Raw genomic sequence first — 20,396 nt, forward strand, 5'->3', positions numbered from 1 at the left:
AGAGTATTTTGCCATCTTGAGCACATGCCTGTAACTCGACTCAAAAAGCATCTCCAGATGACAAAACAGAAGGGACTGTGTCTTATCCGTCTTTGCCACAACCTTGTTTGCAGAGGGAAGAAAGTCAGAAGAGAGGGCGCTTAATGTAGTCCTCTCAGACAGAGATGTCCTCTCCTTTGATATCCTTAGAGCTCAGACTGCAGTAGTTGAAACAAGGATTCCACAAACATCTGGTATTTGGGTGATTTTATATGCTGTTGTCTCAGAGTGCCAGTCTTAAATGAAAAGATCCCCATCTCCAGGTTCTGAAGGTGGCCGTTAGCTCCAGGATTATTGCTAAACCCTGGTGGATTTTCTGTTATATTTAGGTAGCTGAATCATATTAAACTTGACAATGGTTTGCTTTTTCTTGGCAGAGCCTGTGCTTTCTCAGCGCAATTTATGTAACAGCAATCTCATTAGAATTGTGTATGATTCATTGCTTAAACCTTATAGTTCCTGCAGTCTATTGCAACTCAAAATATCCTGCCCCCTACCTGACCTGCTCCATACGCTGCTCCCCCTATTTTCTACTTGTTCATACTGAGTGGGTACCATATGTTAGTACCCACTTTTCCACCCAGTATAGAAATTCAAAATGGGAAATTTACCAGTGTTCCTTTTAAGAGTTTTTAATGTTACAGTCTCTGCAGCCACTCTTTTCTAAGTTGTGTCTTTCATATTTAGGCATAGTGGAGCAGCATGTTTCTAAACGAGCTCAGGAAATGAAGTTCAGAGCCCATTTTGGCAAACTCCACTGTTCACGGACACTGGGGCAAAGGCTGTTATGGCCGCAGAATGAGGACAGAGGAAGCGGAGGGGACTGGCTCTGCTGAAGACAAATGAGGGGAAGTAGGCACAAGTTAATGACCTAAAATAGACGTGACCTCCTCACAGCGGTTCAAGAAGAAAAGATTCTTTCAGAGAGTTTAATAGCAGATAGCTGTGAGCATACATGCTACTCAAATTAGAGTTTCATTTGGCAAGGAGAAGGAGTGTAATGGGGAGAATGAATGCAGGCCCTGCATTATGTCACACGAATGCTGCTGCAGGATCAAATTGTTGTTAAAGAAATCCCTGGAGAGCCTCTCCCTGGCCTGGTAGAGAACTAGTCGTCACCAAGCTGGTGAGGAAGAAGCCCAGAAGACAGACTGGGGTGGCGGCAGATGGAGGGCAGACAGAGACATAAAACAGTCCCTGGGCCATTCAGAGAACCATAGTCTGCAGCTTCTAGACTGCAGCGGCTACTCATTCATATGGCCAACACCGAATGGCAGCGTGGCACGCCATCTGCTGGGTAATGGAATCCGTCCTTTGGCCCCTGCCAGTGATGAAGCTGCCAGGTGCTCAGAGGAGGGAACATTGGATGGGAGACTGTAGAAGAAGGGAGGAAGATTTTTCCAAAGAATTTTAAGTGGCAGTGTTATATTGTGTTTTAAATTATTATTTCCTGAACGTTTAAAAATGTATTAAGTAATGCAGAAAATAAAGAGCCTTTGAAAAGCGAGTTGTTTTCCTCCAGCAAATATGCAGATGTGGCCTGGTCTCTCTGGCTTCATCAAGAAAGCAGCTGCTGGCCCTGCCAGGTGGCCCACTGTCAGCATTCCAGCAGATCCAGGCCTTGGCCTCCTTACGGGAGCACTTGTCGGGGCTTCCTGCCATCCAGATGATTTGCCCTGTCCTCGCATGCCCACATGCTGGTGTTCTGGGACTCCTGTGTCTGGGCAGGAAGTGATGGGGAAAGACATGGCCTGACAGCTGCTCTCACGTTATCGCCGGGTCGTTCCATCACTGTGCCGAGGAGCCAGCATCCCCACCAGCCCCGCACGTACCTCCGGATACTCTGAAGGCCTACTGTGCTGGGTGGAGTGTCACGCATTCAACATGACATGCTCAGGGAAAGAGAGTCTGTGGGTAAAGAAAACACGGCCCTGTGTTCTCTGTGCCTCACAGCAGTCCTCTCTCTCCTCCCTGCCAGGAGATCCAGGCTACCTGGTATGAGAAGCTGCACGAGTGGGAAGATGCTCTCGTGGCCTACGATAAGAAAATGGACACCAACAAGGATGACCCAGAGCTGATGCTGGGCCGCATGCGCTGCCTCGAGGCCTTGGGGGAATGGTGAGCTGCAGCGGGATGGAGGTCCAGCTGCCTTGGAAAGACTTCTCCCAGAGCTCTCTCCCAAGACTCCCACTTTTGCTTTCATTTGTTTCCCAGGAAGCATCTCTTACTTGGGAGTGTTTCTCTGTTCTGTCTCAGTGATAAATAGAAAGATTCTTTTCTTTCTTTCTTTCTCTCTCTTTCTTTCACTTAGTCTTCATAATGCTCTAGGACAGGACAGGAGTGGGTGTGTTCCTAGGATCTACACCTGTTCTTTCTATCTGCCTCTTGACCTTGACTGGCTGATGAAGACTTCATATTCTTACTCTGCAACCTTGATTTTTATTTTTCTCTTTATTACCTATTGCTAGTGATTTTAGGAAAGAAGAACAGATGACTGCTTGCAGGCAGTTACTGTACAGTTACTGAGAGTACAGGGACAATGGTCTGAGTAGACAACTGTGAAAGACCCACATGGGGGTGGGGCCACTTGGCAGTTTTCCTGCAGGAAGGACCAAGGCTGGGATACAGGTGAAGAGAGTGGAGAGAGGGGAAAGGGTATTCCAGGTGGAAGCAGCAGGGATGCTCAGCTGAAAAGATTTGCCATGGTCTTGGTCTGGGGAGTTGTTAGGAGATGTTTTCCAGCATGAAGTGCAGTTTTTTAAAAATAGCTAAAATAAAATGCCATACTACAGTCATGAACTAGTTTACAATTTTTAACAACAAATGCCTTACTACCTCCCCAGGAGCAGATATCTCCGCTTTCTCTTGCTTGTAAGACTGAGGGCCCCCCATTCATTCATTCAACCAGTCGTCATTGAGCGCTTGCCCACTGCCAGCATCTGTGCTGGGGCCCTGAGGACACAGTGTGAAGAAGGGCACAGCCCCTGCCTTCCCAGAGCCGACAGGGCATATGACCAGGCTGCTGTAGCACTGAGTGAATGCCGTTATAAAGGAGAAGCCCAGGGGTGGTGGGATATAAGAAGGGCCCTAATCCTGACTTGGAAGGCTTCCAGGAAGAAGTGCTCTAACTTGGGCCTAGACAGTGAGGAGGATTGAGCACAATATTACATTATGGGTTCTGAAAGTTCATTGCGGCTGTGGGGTCAGGTGTGATGCAGAAAAGAGATAAGAGGTAGGGCAGAAGCGCTCGGCAAGGCCCAGGCCAAGTCGGGCCTATAGACCAAGTTAGAACTTGAACTTTATTTAACCAAAGGGCTGTTGCTAGGCCATTCTCCAAACCCCACAGAATTTTTTCTTTGCATTCTTTCTTTCAGTGCCCTGGTTTGCTCACCTCTTCTTTTTCTCCTTTGAAATTCTCCGCATCTTTCAAGCTCCACCTGAACTGTTTCTTCCTCTTGGAAACCTGTCCTGCCTTCCCCCTTTCACAGTTAGAAACAACCACTGTCCAACACAGGGCTGGCTTGGTTGTGAGAAGTGACTTTAGGTGTGATTTTGTCTCATCTCCTCATGTGACAGTTGGGAAACTGAGGCTCGTAGGAGTTGTCATCTCTGCCCTGAGGCCTCTCGAGAGCAGAGTCTTCTGGGCCTCCTGACGCTGCACTTCGCAGTGCTGTCCACCCTTGAGGTCTTGGATTCCTTCCAGCTTTATAATTACCTATAAAGTATAAATGGCCAGTGATGCTGACCAAGGGGTTTAAAAATGCAGGAGAGTAGAAGAGATTTTTAAAAGAGATGAAAGAAGCAGAATTCTTTTCCTGATCATATGCAGGTTTTTTTTATATGGTTTATTCAGTCAATTCTATTTAGAGTGCAGTTTTTAAATTGCTTTTGCTTTGAGCATCTATCCTGAATGTGCCTGAGGCGGGTGTTCACCGGAGGTGGCTGTCAGGCACGATCTGGGGTTACCAGTGAGTGGAAGACGCCCTTTCCCCATGCTTACAAGAAATAACTCCCCCTCCCCCAGCTCCAGCCCCAGCCACACCTGCAGTCACGGTGAAGCTAAGTAAGCCCCCTCCCCACATTGTTCCCTTGCGTGGCCTCTACATCCTGAGAACAGATTCCTTGGGAATAAGATCCCAGACAGCCAAGTACTTAGGTGTTCCAGATCGAAGAATGCTCCCCCAGGCTTTTGGCTGATGCTCTAGGCAAGAAAGTCAAAAGTCTTGGAGGACCTTTTACCCAGACCTCCTTGGAGTCACAAAGAGGTGTCAGAGAACCTCCTCATGGTTGCCCCATAGACAGTCTCATACTTCTTCTCTATTTTGTTCTTTTCCCCTCCCTGCCTTTGAGAGTTAGGAGTCACTATATTCTGCATTCTTATTTGTAAGAAGTCTTTGTAGGAGAGGAACCCCACCTCTGTGCACACTGACCAGGGTCTGACAGCTGTTGACACAGTCACAGCTTGAAGGCGGTGCCCGTGTCCTCTGGCAGGCCTCCTCTCTAAGATGCTGCTCTGCAGTGCTCCTTGCTTTGTCTCTGGAGGTAACAGTATGTAGTGTTTCACAGTGAACTCACTCCCAGGCTCAAGGTGAAGAGCAGAGCAAAATCTCAGACTTGGAACACAGAAATGGGGTGTCCTGACGAAACAGCAGAGGGAGGCTAAAGTGCCTGTGGCTGTGAGCTGTACAGATTTGAATTTTAGGGTCGGAAGGACCACTCAGAGAGAGAACATCATTTTTCTTTAGCTCCAGGCAGGATTCCCGCCAGAATGCGCTGCCCAGAGGAGCTGTGTCATGCTCTGAGCCAGTGGTTCTCAAACGGTGGCCCTTGGGTCACATCTGTATCATCTAGAAACTTCTTGTTTAGTCACTGAGTCGTGTCTGACTCTTTGTGACCCCATGGACTGTAGCCTCCCGGTCTCCTGTATCCATGGGGTTTCCTAGGGGAGAATACTGGAGTGGGTTGGCATTTCCTTCTCCAGGATCTCCAGGAGATCTTCCCAATCCAGGCATCAAACCTAAGTCTTCTGCAGGAAGAGCTGCTACTCTAGGAGAACCTCCAGCAGGACCCAGAGTGAAGGTTTCTAGGTTTAGGTGGCAGGAAACCAGCACTGAGGTCATCCAGCTGCTATCACTGAGCTTCAGTAAGTCCACGGGGCAGGACAGCTGCCCGCCTCCTCCTCTTTTTGATCTTGGCCGTGTATTAAGGTAGAATGCTCATGTCCCTCACTGTCTTCATTATGTGCCAGAGAGACAGTGGAAGGTGATGACTGCCAGGCCGTGATGCTGGATAGCGGCCCCGAGCAGTTCTCCTGGATGTGGTCACCAGTCAGCTTCTCGGGGAGCTCAGCCTGGGTCCCTTCAGCATCTTTATCTCCTCCCTACTCACGGTCCCCCAAGTCACCTTACAGTGCACTTATGTCCCACAAGGCTTCTGAGCTGGGCCACTTGGAGCTTGTACCTTATCTCTTGACTCCAATCCCAATACCAAGCTAAAATATCCTGCACTCTCTCTTTCAGAAAGCAGGAGAGATTGAGGAGTCTCCTAGCTGAGTCTTGAAGCTCACATGAATGCAGGAGCTTGTATTTCCACAGAAGCAGTTTTGTTTCCTTTTACTTAGAAGTGCCACATAGGAGGGCAGCAGTTTTAACTGCCAACAGAATGTCTCTTCTTGAGGGATTCTGCTCTGTGTATCGAATGCATCTCAGTGTCTCCTAGTGACACCTACACTCAGGGTCATTGTACAAAATTCCGAGAGTAAGCAGCATCTGGATTTCTGATGGATGTGACTGTTATAGATCCTTCTTCCTCTGCACAGATTGATTTCATTTGAATTTCATTTCAGACTGCAGCCATTTGTATAATACTTATATGAGCCAATTGTCCCTATAGCTTTGAGCCCAAAGTGAATGTCCAGATGTGTCTCTTCTGATTGCTTTCTCTGTAGGCCTGCCAAAGGGAAAGAGCCCAGAGTTCATTGGCATAGGAGAGAAGTTATTTAATATTTATGAAGAGGGCCAGATGTTTAGGACATTTCACATCACATCGAGTTAGACACAGTCCTTCTCTTAGATAAACTCATTCTCAGGAAAATTCTGAGCCACCAGGCCATAGAAATGACAAATCACCAGACACTTCTCAATTATATCATGAAAGCACTTTTTCTTTAAAGGCTCCCAGTTGAAGGCAGGCCCCTATCATCCAGTTCCTCTGCAACCTCCCAGCTAACTCAAGGGGCTCGAGAGAAAGATGGGGCAGGTCATGGAGGTGATTTCGGTTAACCTGGCTGTATAATTCTTTTCCTTCAGGGGGCAGCTTCACCAGCAGTGCTGCGAAAAATGGACTCTGGTTAATGATGAGACCCAAGCCAAGATGGCCCGCATGGCTGCTGCAGCTGCGTGGGGTTTAGGTAAGGCTGCCCTGCCAGGCACCCAGTCATGGGGAGGACAGTGAGGCTGGGGGCTCGCCTCTGAGTAGCAAGGCACTGTGGCTGCAGGCAGAGTGTCAGGTCTACAGAAGCATGAAGCCATTCATGTCCACTTCTGCCTCGTCCATCTGTCCTTCTGTCTCATGGCTTTGCCTAACTTGTTAGACATGCATAAAAATCTCTCTTCACAGGGAAGCCAGGGGAAACTGTGCCAGCATCAACACTTTACTTAGTGAAGTTTGTATTCTGGCTCCATTGTCGTTAGCCTTTTTCTGCATTTCTGCTTTGCCTGGGGCCTCTGTGTCATGATCCAGTATGATTGCTAGAGTTCTACCAGCATGTTTTTACCCCACAGGAGTAATGAAAGAAGTCAGCTGTCTATCTCCTTGATTGCTTAATTTTATTGTAGAATTTTCCCAACGATGATAAAAGTAAATAGTACAGTGAGTCCCTATATGCTGTTCACCTCCTCCAGCAGTTACAGACATTCTGATAGTCTTGTTTTCTCTCTTCTCCTCCTTGCTGCCCAGTACTCACCCACCTTCCTCACTCTCTGAGTGTTTTCAAGCAGCGATTTCCTTTTAATCCCCACAGAAAAGTGTCATATTCTGATCTCGGCCCCCAGCAGAGAGGATTGCCCATGTCTGTCCCAGAAGTGCTCTTGGCAAGAGAGGGAGGGTCCATGGGTGTCCCAGGTGGAAGCTGCACCTGTGGAGTCCAGAGGAAGGTTACATAACGTCCGCCTCCATCCCCACCCTCTGAGTCACAGAGCTCACATCCTCTTCTTTCATGAGCTCTGAGCTGGATCCAGAACATTTTTCAGAAATGAATTGCTTCCTGAGGAGTCACTGTTTGTTATTCACTTTTGCCCAGAGGCACAGAGAATGGACGCACCGATGGTCTGGAGTGAAAGGCAGGGAAAGGCCTCATAAAATCAGGGGCCCTGCAGCATGCAACTAATGAAGCCACTGTCTTTTCTGCAGATGGTCTTAGAAATCCTGGCATTTGAGACATGCTCACCCCACCAGGGGAAGCGAGTATCTGTTCCCACATGCCACCATTTCCCCAGCCTGCCATGATACAAGACAACTGTGCTATGACCTAGCCCATCTCTCTGTTGTAACAGAGCCTCTTAAAATATTTATTGCCTCCTTTTGAGGCAGAGGTGCTGCCAGCAAGAGACGAGTAAACTGTCTCATCCTGTCTCCTGTCCATATAATGACCCATATCAGTTGTTTGCGGGAAAATGTAACTTCCAAGGTATCACTGAACTGTGAGATGCTGCACTGGTAGGGGAAAGGCTCTTGGTCTCACTGGGAGAGTCCCAGGCGAGTTCTCTAGGTTAATGAGGTGCTACACTCCCCCTCCTGACCTGTGGGCGCATACTCACGTGGCTCCTTCCATCTCTCATGAAACTAACTCCCAGGGGCAGCCATGGAGGCCTGTGTTTGGATGACAGCTATGGCATTGTTAAATTGGCTTGTTCACCCTCACAGAGTATAGAGGCTATCTGTGGGATTTGATACATCAGCCTCAAGATTGTCTTATTTGAACCCCAAGCTAAATGCAAGTAACAGTGACAAGGCCTATTTGATATATTGCCTTTAGCCCAGCAAGCTGAGCACTCTGATGTTTTCTCTGTGTGTATGTGTGTGTGTGTGTGTGTTTGCACATGTAGGTCAGTGGGACAGCATGGAAGAGTACACCTGTATGATCCCTCGGGACACCCACGATGGGGCATTTTATAGAGCTGTGCTGGCGCTGCATCAGGACCTCTTCTCCTTGGCACAACAGGTAAAAATCTACGTGTAACCAGAACCTTCCAGCATGAAATGATAATCACGGGTGCCCAATCAGCTCCTAGGCAGAGGGCACCTGTGTAAACAGGCTCTGGCGTTTGACTCTGTGGGCTCGCTACAATGGCTTAGGAGCCTAAGACTCAGAAGACAACTCCTAGCATGTCAGCCACTTTCTGCTCTGAGAAGGACACCTGTTCTGGAAGTTACCATGTAGATTGCTTTTGGAGTTGGCTTCTTGGGTCATCGTGGCCTCCTTTTTACCATGTTGCTTTAGTGTTCCCTATGGTGGAGAGAAACTGTCCACTAAAGGAGGATTCAGAGAGCAGCGCACCCCTTGAGGCAGATATCCCACCTCTCTGGCTGTGAAGGCATGTCACACACTGGTCACCTTCTAGGGAAGCCAGCACTTTATTTGGAAATCCTCTGCTGTCTGGCAGACTAAAATAATGAGGTGATCACACCCACCCTGTCGGGCACCAGACTGTCTTAGGTGAGGTGCTTGGGTGAATGACCTGAGCGCTTCAGGACGGGCACATAGTCATTAACCTGAAACGTTCAAGAAAGGAAGAGCTCGCCATGCTGGGGTTTTAACTGATGAAACAGAGAAGCTTCAGACTGCAGTCCTGTGAGCTCTGGGTTACACGATGTGAAAGCTGAGCCCTGGGCCATTCACGTTCCAGACACAAAAGCTCCCATTTACATGGAGACGATTGGGCATTTTTCTGCCAGTTTCAGAGACCCTCTCTTAGGAGGACAAGGTACTTAAAAGCAGGTGGGCCATTTGAGTGCTTTCACGGTCTGTTCTTACCAACATGCCCAGCAAGGAGAAGTTGAAAGCAGATCGGTCCACAGGCTGTCCTCTTGAGATGCGAGAGCACAGTGATTCTGTTTCTAAGCACACATCTCCCTTCCTTTGTCACCCAAGCTCTAAGACGGTGAACTTTTGGCTGCCATACATTTCTGTCTTTTCTGAGAAAACAGAGAATGCTTTTATCTGGGCTTTCAAATCAGGTAAAAGGTTTCCTCCCTTCTTCAGTGAGCTTTTCTCTTCATCACTGGGATTTCAGTGAGACAGGGAATTTGTGCGTCTGGCCGGGAAGCCCAAAAGTCACAAGTGTTCCCCTCAGCTCCCAAGCCTGTAGCTCCATTCCTGTCCTTCTCTCGTTCTCTTCCAGTGCATCGACAAAGCCCGGGACCTACTGGATGCGGAGTTAACAGCAATGGCAGGAGAGAGCTACAGCCGGGCCTATGGGGTGAGTGTGGACCGCCTGCGCAGTGCCAGGTTTCTGGCTCAGTTCAGTCCTTTTTGCAGAGTGGGCTCATGAGGACACACAGGCTGCTGGGAGTGTGCCTATGGGACCAGAAGGAATGACTGAAATGAAGCCTGGCTTTTGGATTGTTCATGCTGTATTAAGTTGGAATGTGATTTGCTTCCATCAGGCCATGGTTTCTTGCCACATGCTGTCCGAGCTGGAGGAGGTTATTCAGTACAAACTTGTCCCCGAGCGACGGGAGATCATCCGCCAGATCTGGTGGGAGAGACTGCAGGTGAGCCTGGTGGAAAGCCCTGTGCCACCCTCCCCTCTCCTCCTTCCCGTGCTGGCATCCGCTCCCTGCCTCCTCACTGAGGCCCGGTGTGCATTCAGAGCATAACACCCACAGGCTTTTCACCTGAGCCTTTAGCTTTGAGAGAATGACCACTTTTCCAGCCTTATTTTACCCTTCTCAGGGAATAAAAGAAAATAATCTTTTTTTGTCCGTGCCCTGCACCTTGCAGCTTGTTAGTTCCCCAACCAGAGATTGAACCCATGCCCCCTGCAGTGGAAGTATGGAGTCCTAATCTAACTGGACCACCAGGAAATTCTTAAAAGGAAAATATTCTAAATAAGTGACATTATGGCCAGCCAGCTGAGAATCTTGACCTCAAAATCAGTGGTTCTCAACTTGAGGTACGTGATAGAATGACCTGGTATTACGTGCTAAGTTATTTCAGTCATGTCCAACTCTTTGCAACCCTATGGACCATAGCCCTCCAGGCTCCTCTGTCCATGGGATTCTCCAAGCAAGAATACTGGAATAGGTTGCCAGGGGATCTTCCCCACCCAGGGATTGCACCCAGGTCTCTTATGTCTCCTGAATTGGTAGTCGGGTTCTTCACCACTTGCACCACCTGGAAGACCCAGAATGACCTGGAGAGCTTTTAAAAATTGAAATACCACATCAGACCAAATCAACAAAAGTCCTGGGGATAGACCCAGGATCAGTATCTTTCCAGCCTTCCCAGATAATTCCAGGATGTGGCTGATGCTGAGACCCACTGCTTTAAATCCACTTGCTGGCCACCAGCATCTAGCCCTTTCAGTGGGGGGGCCTGATGTTTTCATTTACTGACTTCTTCGGTTTACAGTTCCTCAGGTCTTAGTCATGCCATAATCTCTGCAAACTTTTTTCCACTGAAGTTTCCCCTCATCAAGAGACTAGTCCAAATTCTCCATTAGTATTCACATTGTACATTCTGATCATTTTAGCATGAGGAGCTGTCAGTTCCCAACCTGGGAGTCAGGAGTGTCAAGTGTTCTTAGAAAGGACAGTTCTCCCGTCCCCTGAGGAGACAGAAGGGGAAGTTCATTGGCAAAGCCTTCACTGCTCCAGAAGGCACTTGTCCCCCTGCTCATCATAATCAGCGCCCCTCGATTGTCAGCAGTTTCCTCTTGATCCAGTCCACAGTTAATTCCAAATTGTGTCCCCAGACCAGTCAAGGTTTGTGCTTCCAGCTTTTCAGCAGGCTGTGACAGAGCCTTCTGACTCCAAGTTGCATTCCTGTCTGTGGAGTTCCAGGCACATTCCTCTGGAAAGGAAAGGAGTGGGGCAGAGGCTCGCCCATGAGCATGGTCGTTTATGCTCTGAAATGAGCACATGCAGTTCCTTCCCATGTTTTATTAGCAATTATGAAATGTCCAGTGAATGTTTTGGTGGAAAATTGGCTATTGAACCCCAGAAGAGAATTCCACAAAGCCAGAATTTCCCGCTTGTCCACACCCTCGTTTTTGGGTTTTTTTAGTGCCTGTAATGGGGTGAAGAGTTTCCAAATCAGAGATCTGATGAATCTTCTGCCCTTCTAACAAGTGGGACTTTGGCCAGACAGAGACTTGGAAGGGGGTGGACTAGACGAGTCTCAGAGAGGGGAGACCCATGTTTGACTTTACTGTGTCCATGATACCATCATCATCTTAGGCCTTCGTGACCTTCCTACCTTGAGACACAAGACACTTTTTGCTTTCCAGAGCCAAGGGATTTCAGCTTGTGGAAGAAGCTTGCAGATGAGAAGTCACCAGAACAGTCACTCAGTGTACTTTGTTCTGTTTTTCTAACTTTCCAAATCATTGTCGTTAATGGGATGAAAGATGATGGTCCAAAGGCTAAAAATACAGTGTTAACTTTGTGGTAGGAATTTGGCTCTTGTGGATGGGTTGCTGTCCGAACACTCAACCAACTGCTTAGGCTGGAAGACTGCCATTTTGTGATCCATTCAGCTGAACTCCCCAGCCAGTAGCTCCCATGGGACAGTATGAGAGGTCAGCCTTACTTGCATTGGGTTCTTTTCTTGCCTTGGGTTCTTTTTTCAGACTCAGCCTGTGTCCTGTCATGTTTAAAAGCCTGTAACCAGACTTCCCTGGTGGCTCAGTGGTAAAGAATCTGCCTGCCAATGCAGGAGACAGGTTCAATCCCTGGTCTGGGAAGATCCCACATGCTGCGGAGCAATTAAGCGCATTTGCTGCAACTATTCAGCTGGGAACCACAACTGTGGAATCCCCATGTCACAACTACTAAGGCCTGCTTGCCCTTGAGCCCATGCTCCACAACAAGAGAAGCCACTGCAATGAAGAGTAGCCCCTGCTCACTGCAACTAGAGAAAAGCCTGCACAGCAACGAAAACCCAGCACAGCCAGAAATAAATAAATAAAAATTATTTTTAAAAAGTTATTTTAAAGTCTTCAACCATTGTTGCTAGACTTTTAGACCTACCTCCATGGAGACAGCTTGTTTGGTTTCATGGAGTTCTCTGATGAATTGCTTGATCTCAGAAACCCGTCCCCCTGGTGTTCGTCTCTGCATCTGATTTCTTATCAGGAGGATGGAGGAGGAGAGGCTCACTGTGTTCTCAACAGTCTTTTGATATAAAATTAACTTGGCCCTTTTGATAGTGATTAGTTAACTGTTTTTAATTTAAAAGAATTTATACGTGTGAATGAATGAGGTCTTTTCCCTTCTGTGTACGGTTTTTGATCTGAGATATTTTTTTTAAAAAATGATGAAAGACAAGGCCAAGATCTGAGTGCAAGTTTAGGCTCTGATAACTTCAGGAATATAAATGCCACCAACTTACAAATAACATCAGTTGAAACTTTAATTATTTAAACTTTTTTTTATACTTAAGTAGTTTTTAAAATTTTGAATGCTCCATCTTTAATTTTTGTCAGCGATAGTCATCTTCAACCAGAAAGACTGAAGCAAAAAAAGTTAAAAATACATTATTTACAATCCAGAAAAGAAATTTAAATAATTTAGTTCATTTAAACTTCACCATAGCCCCATGAAGTTGGTACCATTTTGATGCCATTTTACAGATCAGTCACAGAGAGGTTAAGTAACTTATCTAGAGTCACAATAGGTAGTAAGTGAATGGGCCATGATTCAGGCTCCAGAGGCCTTGCTCTGTAGCTTCTCGAATTTTGAAAAGTTCCTAAGAGGCATTCACTCACAGTACCCTTCTCTTGAGAAACATGAGATTATAAAAATGAATCTTTTTTTTGTTTCGGGGTGGGTTTCACTGTTACCCATGAACAGGTATAAGATACAGCTGAGCATATATCTAATCCTCACTTCTGAACATTCCAGGGCTGCCAGCGTATCGTGGAGGACTGGCAGAAAATCCTCATGGTGCGGTCACTAGTCGTCAGCCCTCATGAGGACATGAGGACCTGGCTCAAGTACGCAAGCCTGTGTGGCAAGAGTGGCAGGCTGGTGAGTGTCCTGCCCCCTCGGTGGGGTGGGGGCTGAGGAGGGAACGCTGCTCCTGGTCCAGTTCTGTGTCTAACCTGACCTCTTGTCTTGAAGGCGCTTGCTCACAAAACCTTAGTGCTGCTCCTGGGAGTTGATCCATCGCGGCAACTTGACCATCCTCTGCCAACAGTTCACCCCCAGGTGACCTACGCCTACATGAAAAATATGTGGAAGAGTGCCCGCAAGGTCTGTACCTGACTGCAGCAGTAGACAACGTTTCTCTAGAATACTCACCTAGTCTGCTTCTCACTGCCTTCTCCAGGCCAGAAAGGAGACAGTGTCCAAACTGCCATGTCAGGGAGTTCGCTTCTGTGGGGAGGCTATTTGGCCAGATTTCAAAAAGTGAATCACATTTGAGAAGATGCACGTATACTCATGGATCAAACCAATGCATGTAATCACAGTTCTTTTTATGAGCAGCTAGAATGTGCTGCAACAGAAAAAGCACAGCTTCTGGGTTGTGTTTTGTTTTTTTCCTAAGAGAAGTACCCAAAAAAGCAGTGTGTTTATGAAAACACAGACTGAAGTAAGACCAACTTGGTTTTTCAGACTTCTTGTCTCCTCTCCTCTCATCAGTTTGGATTCACAAGCAGCAACACCCAGGGTATAATGCTAGAAACAGTGGGGAAAGTCATCTTGAAGCCAGTGTGGTATTCCTCTGACTTTATTTACAGACAGGTCCTTGGGAAATAGATGTGACTTCTGGTGGGATTTTTTTCTATTTTATTTTTAAAAACAATCTCCTTGGCTGATGGTGGTGATTAACCCAAAGTAGGTCCTGGAGGCACCGTCAGCACCTGCTTTGGCTCCTCGTCATCCTCCTAAGGAAACAGGAGGGAGTCCCAGCTGTCTTCTCCCTCTTGTGCCCACAGTGTCCCTGAGGTGAGGAAGGAACACACAGCAGCCACTGAAGCCATGGCTGTGGGAGATATGAGAGAAGAGCAGTCAAGTCTGGGCTAAAGGCTCATTTGGGAGATCCTTGGACTGTGGCTGGGAGTTGACCTCTTCTGTGGGTGCTGGGTTCTGTGACTCTGAATGCCACCCAGGGTGGGAGCCACAGCTGTGCACCCAGGTCCTGGGTCTTTGGGGCATACTTCAAAAGTAATGGCCCAAGTGTCCTTCTCCAAATGTGCAGTTTAAGGTTTTTCTCTTTTGTTGTTTGGGAGGGCATGTTTGTTTAGTCTCTGTTTAGTGCATCTCCCAAGCCAGAGCACTTCTGATTCAAAGCCTGCTCTTCCTCCAGGCAAATGAGAAAAACAGAAGGTGTTGGATCTGAATGTAGTCTGGTTTCCTTCCTATGTGTAGCCTCCAAGTCTTTGAATGTCTTGCCGAAGGCAGGCATAAGGAGTATCTTGGCTAACATCTCAACCGCGGAGTGGCTTCTTTCAACATAGGACTACAGCCCAACTTCACAGATTATGGCCTTTTCTTAAGAGCCCACATTCTGGAGGCAGACCACAAAACCACATGGATTAAAGATTTAGAAATCAATTTAAAATTAGGTAGGTGCTTGAACTTCAAGCCTGGAGCTAGAGATGCCACATCTTCATAAGAGTTCAGGAGCTACTCTAAGAAGACTGACTATTAATACTAACTGTGCCGTTGAACAAGCCACTTTACTTCTCTGAGTGTTATGTTCTTCCTCTGTAAATAAGGACTGCCTCAGTCAGGTGGACATGGGGAAAAGCACGTCCCCTTCTGCAGGAAAACATCAGGCAGTAGGTGTATGGCCACTGTTCTTTTAGAAGAGACAGTTCACAGAATCTAGAGACAGTCTGGTTCCTTCTGTGAAACATCACTAAACCAAGAACCTAGTTCTTGCCCACAAGCTCCCAGGCAGTCAAGAGCCAGAAGAGTCTGCCCAGCTCACACTCAGCCTAAGAGAAGCCCTGTCCTCCAAGTGAGTGACCTATCTGTAAGAGAGAAAGAATCATTTTTCCCCCTCCTCATTTCCTAGAGATGGAGAAAAGGTTTTTTAACTTGTTTTTTAATAATTATTTACTTATTTATGGCTGTTCTGGGTCTTTGTTCCTGCATGGGCTTTTTTCTAGTTTCAGCATGTAGGGGCCACTCTTCATTGTGCAGGGTTCTCTTTGCAGTGTTTCTCATATTGCAGAGCACAGGTTCTAGGACTCACCGGCTTCAGTAGCTGTGGTGTGTGGACTCAGTAGTTGCAGCTCCCAGGCTCTGGAGCACAGGCCGAGTAGTTCTTGTGTGTGGGCCTAGTTGCTCGCAGCATGTGGGATCTTCCCAGACCAGGGATCAAACCCACATCTTTTGCATTGTAGGCAGATTCTTTATCAGCTGAGCCACCAGGGAAGACCCAGAGTTATCCTCCACCTTTGTCATGAGAGGTCAATTCTCTTTTCTCTTCCTAATCAGATTTAAGTCTAGTCAGTATAGTTCCCATAGAAGAAAAACTGAAAGAATACTTACCACTCCCCAGGTGTGGGAGGCTAATATAATTCATTTTTCAAAGCCAGTGGTGAGGAATGAAACTAAAGGCAGATGTGAGGGAGACAGGTGTCTTGTTAAGTGTTAGAACATGTGTGTGTCTGCCCTGTCCTCATGCGTGGATTAGTTCCCTGGTAAATTGTTGACATGTCATTTTTCTTCTGGGTGAAGCCCTCTGTCTTTTGATGCCAATTAATTAATTAATTTCTTATATATTAAAATTATCTGAGGTTTGTTCTGGCCCCCAAGCAAGGGAATTTCATTTTCCTTCGGAGCTATCATTACTAACATGTTTCCACTTTTAAAAAAGAAAGAAAAACTTATATAATTTATAAGGAGATCGTTTTGACCTTATTTATTTGAAGTGTTGGGTTTTTCTCTCCTTTTCTGTAGCAGAAAACACACATTCTCTTTCATTTTCTGTCCCATGCCATTTCCCCTCTCTGTGTCAGTGGATTGGATTCCACTGTTTTTCCCATTTGTGCTTCTCATGTCTGTGTGCTCTGTCTGTCTTCATCCTTGAAACCCTTTGAAGAGTTTGGACTCTATTTATCACGATGCTGGTGCGTGTGGACATGGCAGGTTTATACAAGCGGCTTGTAACTGACTCCCAGACCTCTGAGTCTGGCTTCCCTAGTTCCACTATCTGTTACTAACCCAGATGCCTCCTGCCACTTTGTATAAAATCATGTAAAGAGATGGAACTGCTTGAGGACCCTCTGAAGTCTTTGCTTCTTAGCCAACCTGTTCAAATAAAGGCTTTGCTAGTGTCTTCCCCACTCCACTTCGATGTATGAGGGGCCTCATCCCATCTCTGTGTTCTTATTTGGGTACTGAAGGTCCTATCAGGTCTTTTTAATGTATTTTATTGAAATATAGTTGATTTACAAGGTTGTATAATTTCTGCTATATGGCGGTGATTTAGACGTGTGTGTGTATATACACCAGGCACACTGTTTTTTATATTCTTTTCCACTGTGGTTTGTCCCCGGATCTATTAGATTTTTTACACTATAATTTTTCCTGTGCTAGTGTCCAAGGTACACAGTGTCTTAAACAAATACTAAGGGTTCACTAGCCTGAAACAACTCCCAAGAAGTCTGATTTCCCCTAGGGCAATATATTGATAGTGAATTAAGCAGTGGTTTCCGATTACTTCATATGGATTGTTATTTGGGGAAGTTGGGCAAGTAGCTTTTCTAAGGCTTGTTAAACTAGTAATTGCAGTTGGCCAAGGAGAGTTACTCCTTGAGTTGAAAAAATATGAATCCTCTTGACAAATGCAGCCATCTCTCGGCATCATGCCCTGGCGCCCTGTCCTACCCCCATGCTCTGGGGTGTTCTTTAGGAGAGGGTGAATGGCAGTTCCTTTCCCCTGGTGTTGGGCCAGACAAGTGACTAACCCTAACCCTAACCCTAACCCTAACCCTAACCCTGCGCCTATGTCCTACTACAGATTGATGCCTTCCAGCACATGCAGCACTTTGTTCAGACCATGCAGCAGCAAGCCCAGCACGCCATCGCCACCGAGGACCAGCAGCACAAGCAGGAGCTGCACAAGCTCATGGCCCGGTGAGCTCCCTACGGTCAAGCCTGTCACACCCAAGCCCTGCCCCATCAGCAGCCTCTGCCCCATGCGCATGTTCAGGGCTCCCAGAGCAGCCAGTTGCTTGCATCTCTCTCACCTTTTCCAGGAGGGGCCCAGGCAGCTGTTGAATCATGCTGCTCCACAGTCTCTGCCACTTATTTCCCCAGGATCCAATAGCCCAAGAGCACCCGTGTGCTGTTCTCCTGGTGTCCAGCGTCAGAGTTAAGACTCCTCGCTTTCAAATGCTGCTGGTTTGATGTGTGACTTTAGATAATCTCTCTGTGCCTCAGTTTCCTCATTATCTAAAAAGGGGATAGTAAGAGTTCCTTTTCCCTAGGGTGGAACAGGATGGTATGAGGATTAGTGGAAAGAAAATGTCAAGCACTTGGAGCAGTACCTGTAACAGAGTAGCAATCAGTGAATGTTAGCTGTTAATTTCATCATATAAAGAAGGAAGGAGAACATTGCTGGCAATCCGGTGGCCAAGACTCCATGCTTCTACTGCAGGGACCTTGGGTTCCTTTCCTGGTCAAGGAACTAAGATCCCTGCATGTAGCATAGCACGGCCAGAAAATAAGGGAAAAGCCATAAAGCAATCAATAAGAAAATTTGCTCTCAGCAGCTGCCACTCACCGAAATGAATTTGGGGAAGCCAGGTCCATTCATCCTCAGTATGCCAGTTACCTGGTTTATGTTAGCACTGAAAGAGAGCAAGAAGAAACCATCCCTTAAAAAACTGGTGCAAAAAAAAAAAAAAAAATTGGTGCCCAAAACTTGTCTGTTTCCCTCCAGGTGGCTGAAAATCCAGGTGGTTCAATCGTGTTGCCTCCCTAGACTGGGAGTCAACCGTAGGAAGGCCATTGTGCTCCCGGGACGTCGTCGTCCTCGGCAGGGCTCTTCTGAGGAGGGAGCAACACAGGGTTTGTTTCTATGTTTTCAGATGTTTCCTGAAACTTGGGGAGTGGCAGCTGAACCTACAGGGTATCAACGAGAGCACGATCCCCAAAGTCCTGCAGTACTACAGCGCTGCCACGGAGCATGACCGCAGCTGGTACAAGGTAACCGGAGACGGGAGTGAGCCGGGCTTCCCGCCGCTGCCTCCAGATGCCGGCCAGTGCTCATGCATCACTGCAGAGCCTCGGTGGCCTGGTCTGGTACCGTGAGTTTGATTCTTTGAGTGCCACGATCTAGTCAGAGGTCTAACTGATACAGAAAGATTGAGAGATTCTTTCACTTGAAAAAGCTTTATTACACCATGAGTGTGTACATGGCTGTGGAGATGCTGTCGTCTTTTTATTCTTCTTTTAATGGGAATATAGTTGCTTCACAGTGTTGTATTAGTTTCTGTGTACACTGAAGTGAATCAGCTACGTGTGTACATACATCCCCTTCCTGTTGGACCTCCTCTCACCCCCTCCCCTTATAGGTCATCACAGAGCACTGAGCTGAGCTCCCTGCCCACTAACTAGCTATCAGTTTTACACACGTAGTGTATGTATGTCTCCCAATTAGTCCCACCCTCCCCTAATCACCTGTGCCCTCCTGACCACTCTCTGCATCTACGTCTTTCTTCCTGCCCTGCAAATAGGTTCATCTGTACCATTTTTCTAGATTCTACATATATGTGTTAACATGCAGTGTGTTTTTCTGACTTACTTCACTCTGTGTGATGGACTCTGGGTCCATTCACATGTTTACGTATGACCCGATGTTGTTCCTTTTTATAGCTGAGTAATATTCCGTTGTATATATGTGCCACATCCTCTTTATCCATTCATCTGTCGATGGGCATTTAGATTGTTTCCATGTCTTGGCTATTGTAAATATTGCTGCAGTGAACATTGAGGTACATATCTCTTTGTGAATTATGATTTTCTCAGGGTATATGCCCAATCGTGGGATTACTGGGTCCTGTGGTAGTTCTTATGGTAGTTCTATTAAGTTTTTAAGGAACCACCATACTATTCTCCCTAGTGGTTCTATCAATTTACATTCTCACCAGCAGCACGAGAAGGTTCCCTTTTCTTCATACCCTCTCCAGTCTTACAGAGTCGTAGCAGCTCATTTTCCTAGAGCATCTGGACACACAGTTAGTCTCTGGAACTTTATCTTCCCTTGTAGTCTCTGGAACTTTATCTTCCCTTGGGTCATCTGTTCCTTCCCAGCTTCTTTATGATTTCCATCCCTGCCTGCTCCTCATCTAAGAACTGAACTTTCTGTTTCTGTTGGAAAGCTCTGAGTAACATCCTGTTATATCTTAGGAAATTTTTCAAGAAGATAAAGAAAACTAGAAAATGTATAAAAGCTTGACTGGTAGAGGAATAAGTCTTGGAAGTACACACCTCTGGTGAGAGCATGCTTTCTCATATTTTTTTTATATCTTTTCTGAGGGGCCGCCTGGTTAGACTATCTGTGAGGCAGATGTCATCCACTCCTTTCCGGTGTCTCTTTAACCTGCTGATACTCTGGGAATGAATCCTTCTGGGGTCAAAACCTACATCTGAAGGCCCCAGAAACATCTACAGTAAAATTCTTGGCCTGCTTTAAGCATGTATCAGTTTGATCTGAAAAACGCCCATTTTGTGAAAGCAGCAGTAATTATTCTCTCTAGGACAGCTTCAGTCCAAGACTGGAAGAATATGTCCAGTGAACACTTGACCAGTTAGAGCCTTACAGATTAGAACTGTGTCCTAACCAGATTACTTTCCTTCATTCAACTTTTCTGAAAGAAACAAATCAAAGGGAAAAAAAAAAACTGGCTTTAGTCTGGGCCTATTGAGTCTGTGCTGTCATCTCCCATCAGTGGTGCATGTTAGTCCCACGTGCCTGCAGGACTCCTTCTGTCTTGTTTGCTGTGACCCCCAGCTCACTGTACATATATAGGTATTTGTGGATTAAACGAAGGTATGGGAAAGCTGAGCCTGGGTCATTGTAGGATTGTTATTCATCAAGTAAAAGTTGATTGTGATTCATCTACTCTGCTTAGCTGGGGAAATGGACACTTCTGTGTTAAAGCAAGGTTTTT

The 20,396-nt window shown here is 46.7% G+C and overlaps 1 protein-coding gene across 1 annotated transcript in view; it reads left to right on the forward strand.

Moving 5' to 3' along the window:
- Positions 1–20,396, forward strand: part of MTOR (mechanistic target of rapamycin kinase) — a 121,456-nt gene that overhangs the window by 81,172 nt on the left and 19,888 nt on the right. The window contains exons 30-38 of the mRNA XM_061160412.1: positions 2,018–2,157; positions 6,348–6,448; positions 8,145–8,260; positions 9,441–9,518; positions 9,706–9,813; positions 13,165–13,290; positions 13,384–13,515; positions 17,240–17,355; positions 18,312–18,429. Of these exons, the coding sequence (XP_061016395.1) occupies positions 2,018–2,157; positions 6,348–6,448; positions 8,145–8,260; positions 9,441–9,518; positions 9,706–9,813; positions 13,165–13,290; positions 13,384–13,515; positions 17,240–17,355; positions 18,312–18,429 (1,035 nt within the window). The remainder of the gene's footprint in view (positions 1–2,017; positions 2,158–6,347; positions 6,449–8,144; positions 8,261–9,440; positions 9,519–9,705; positions 9,814–13,164; positions 13,291–13,383; positions 13,516–17,239; positions 17,356–18,311; positions 18,430–20,396) is intronic.

Source organism: Dama dama, chromosome 14, assembly GCF_033118175.1.
Source record: "Dama dama isolate Ldn47 chromosome 14, ASM3311817v1, whole genome shotgun sequence".
Classification (NCBI taxonomy): domain Eukaryota; kingdom Metazoa; phylum Chordata; class Mammalia; order Artiodactyla; family Cervidae; genus Dama; species Dama dama.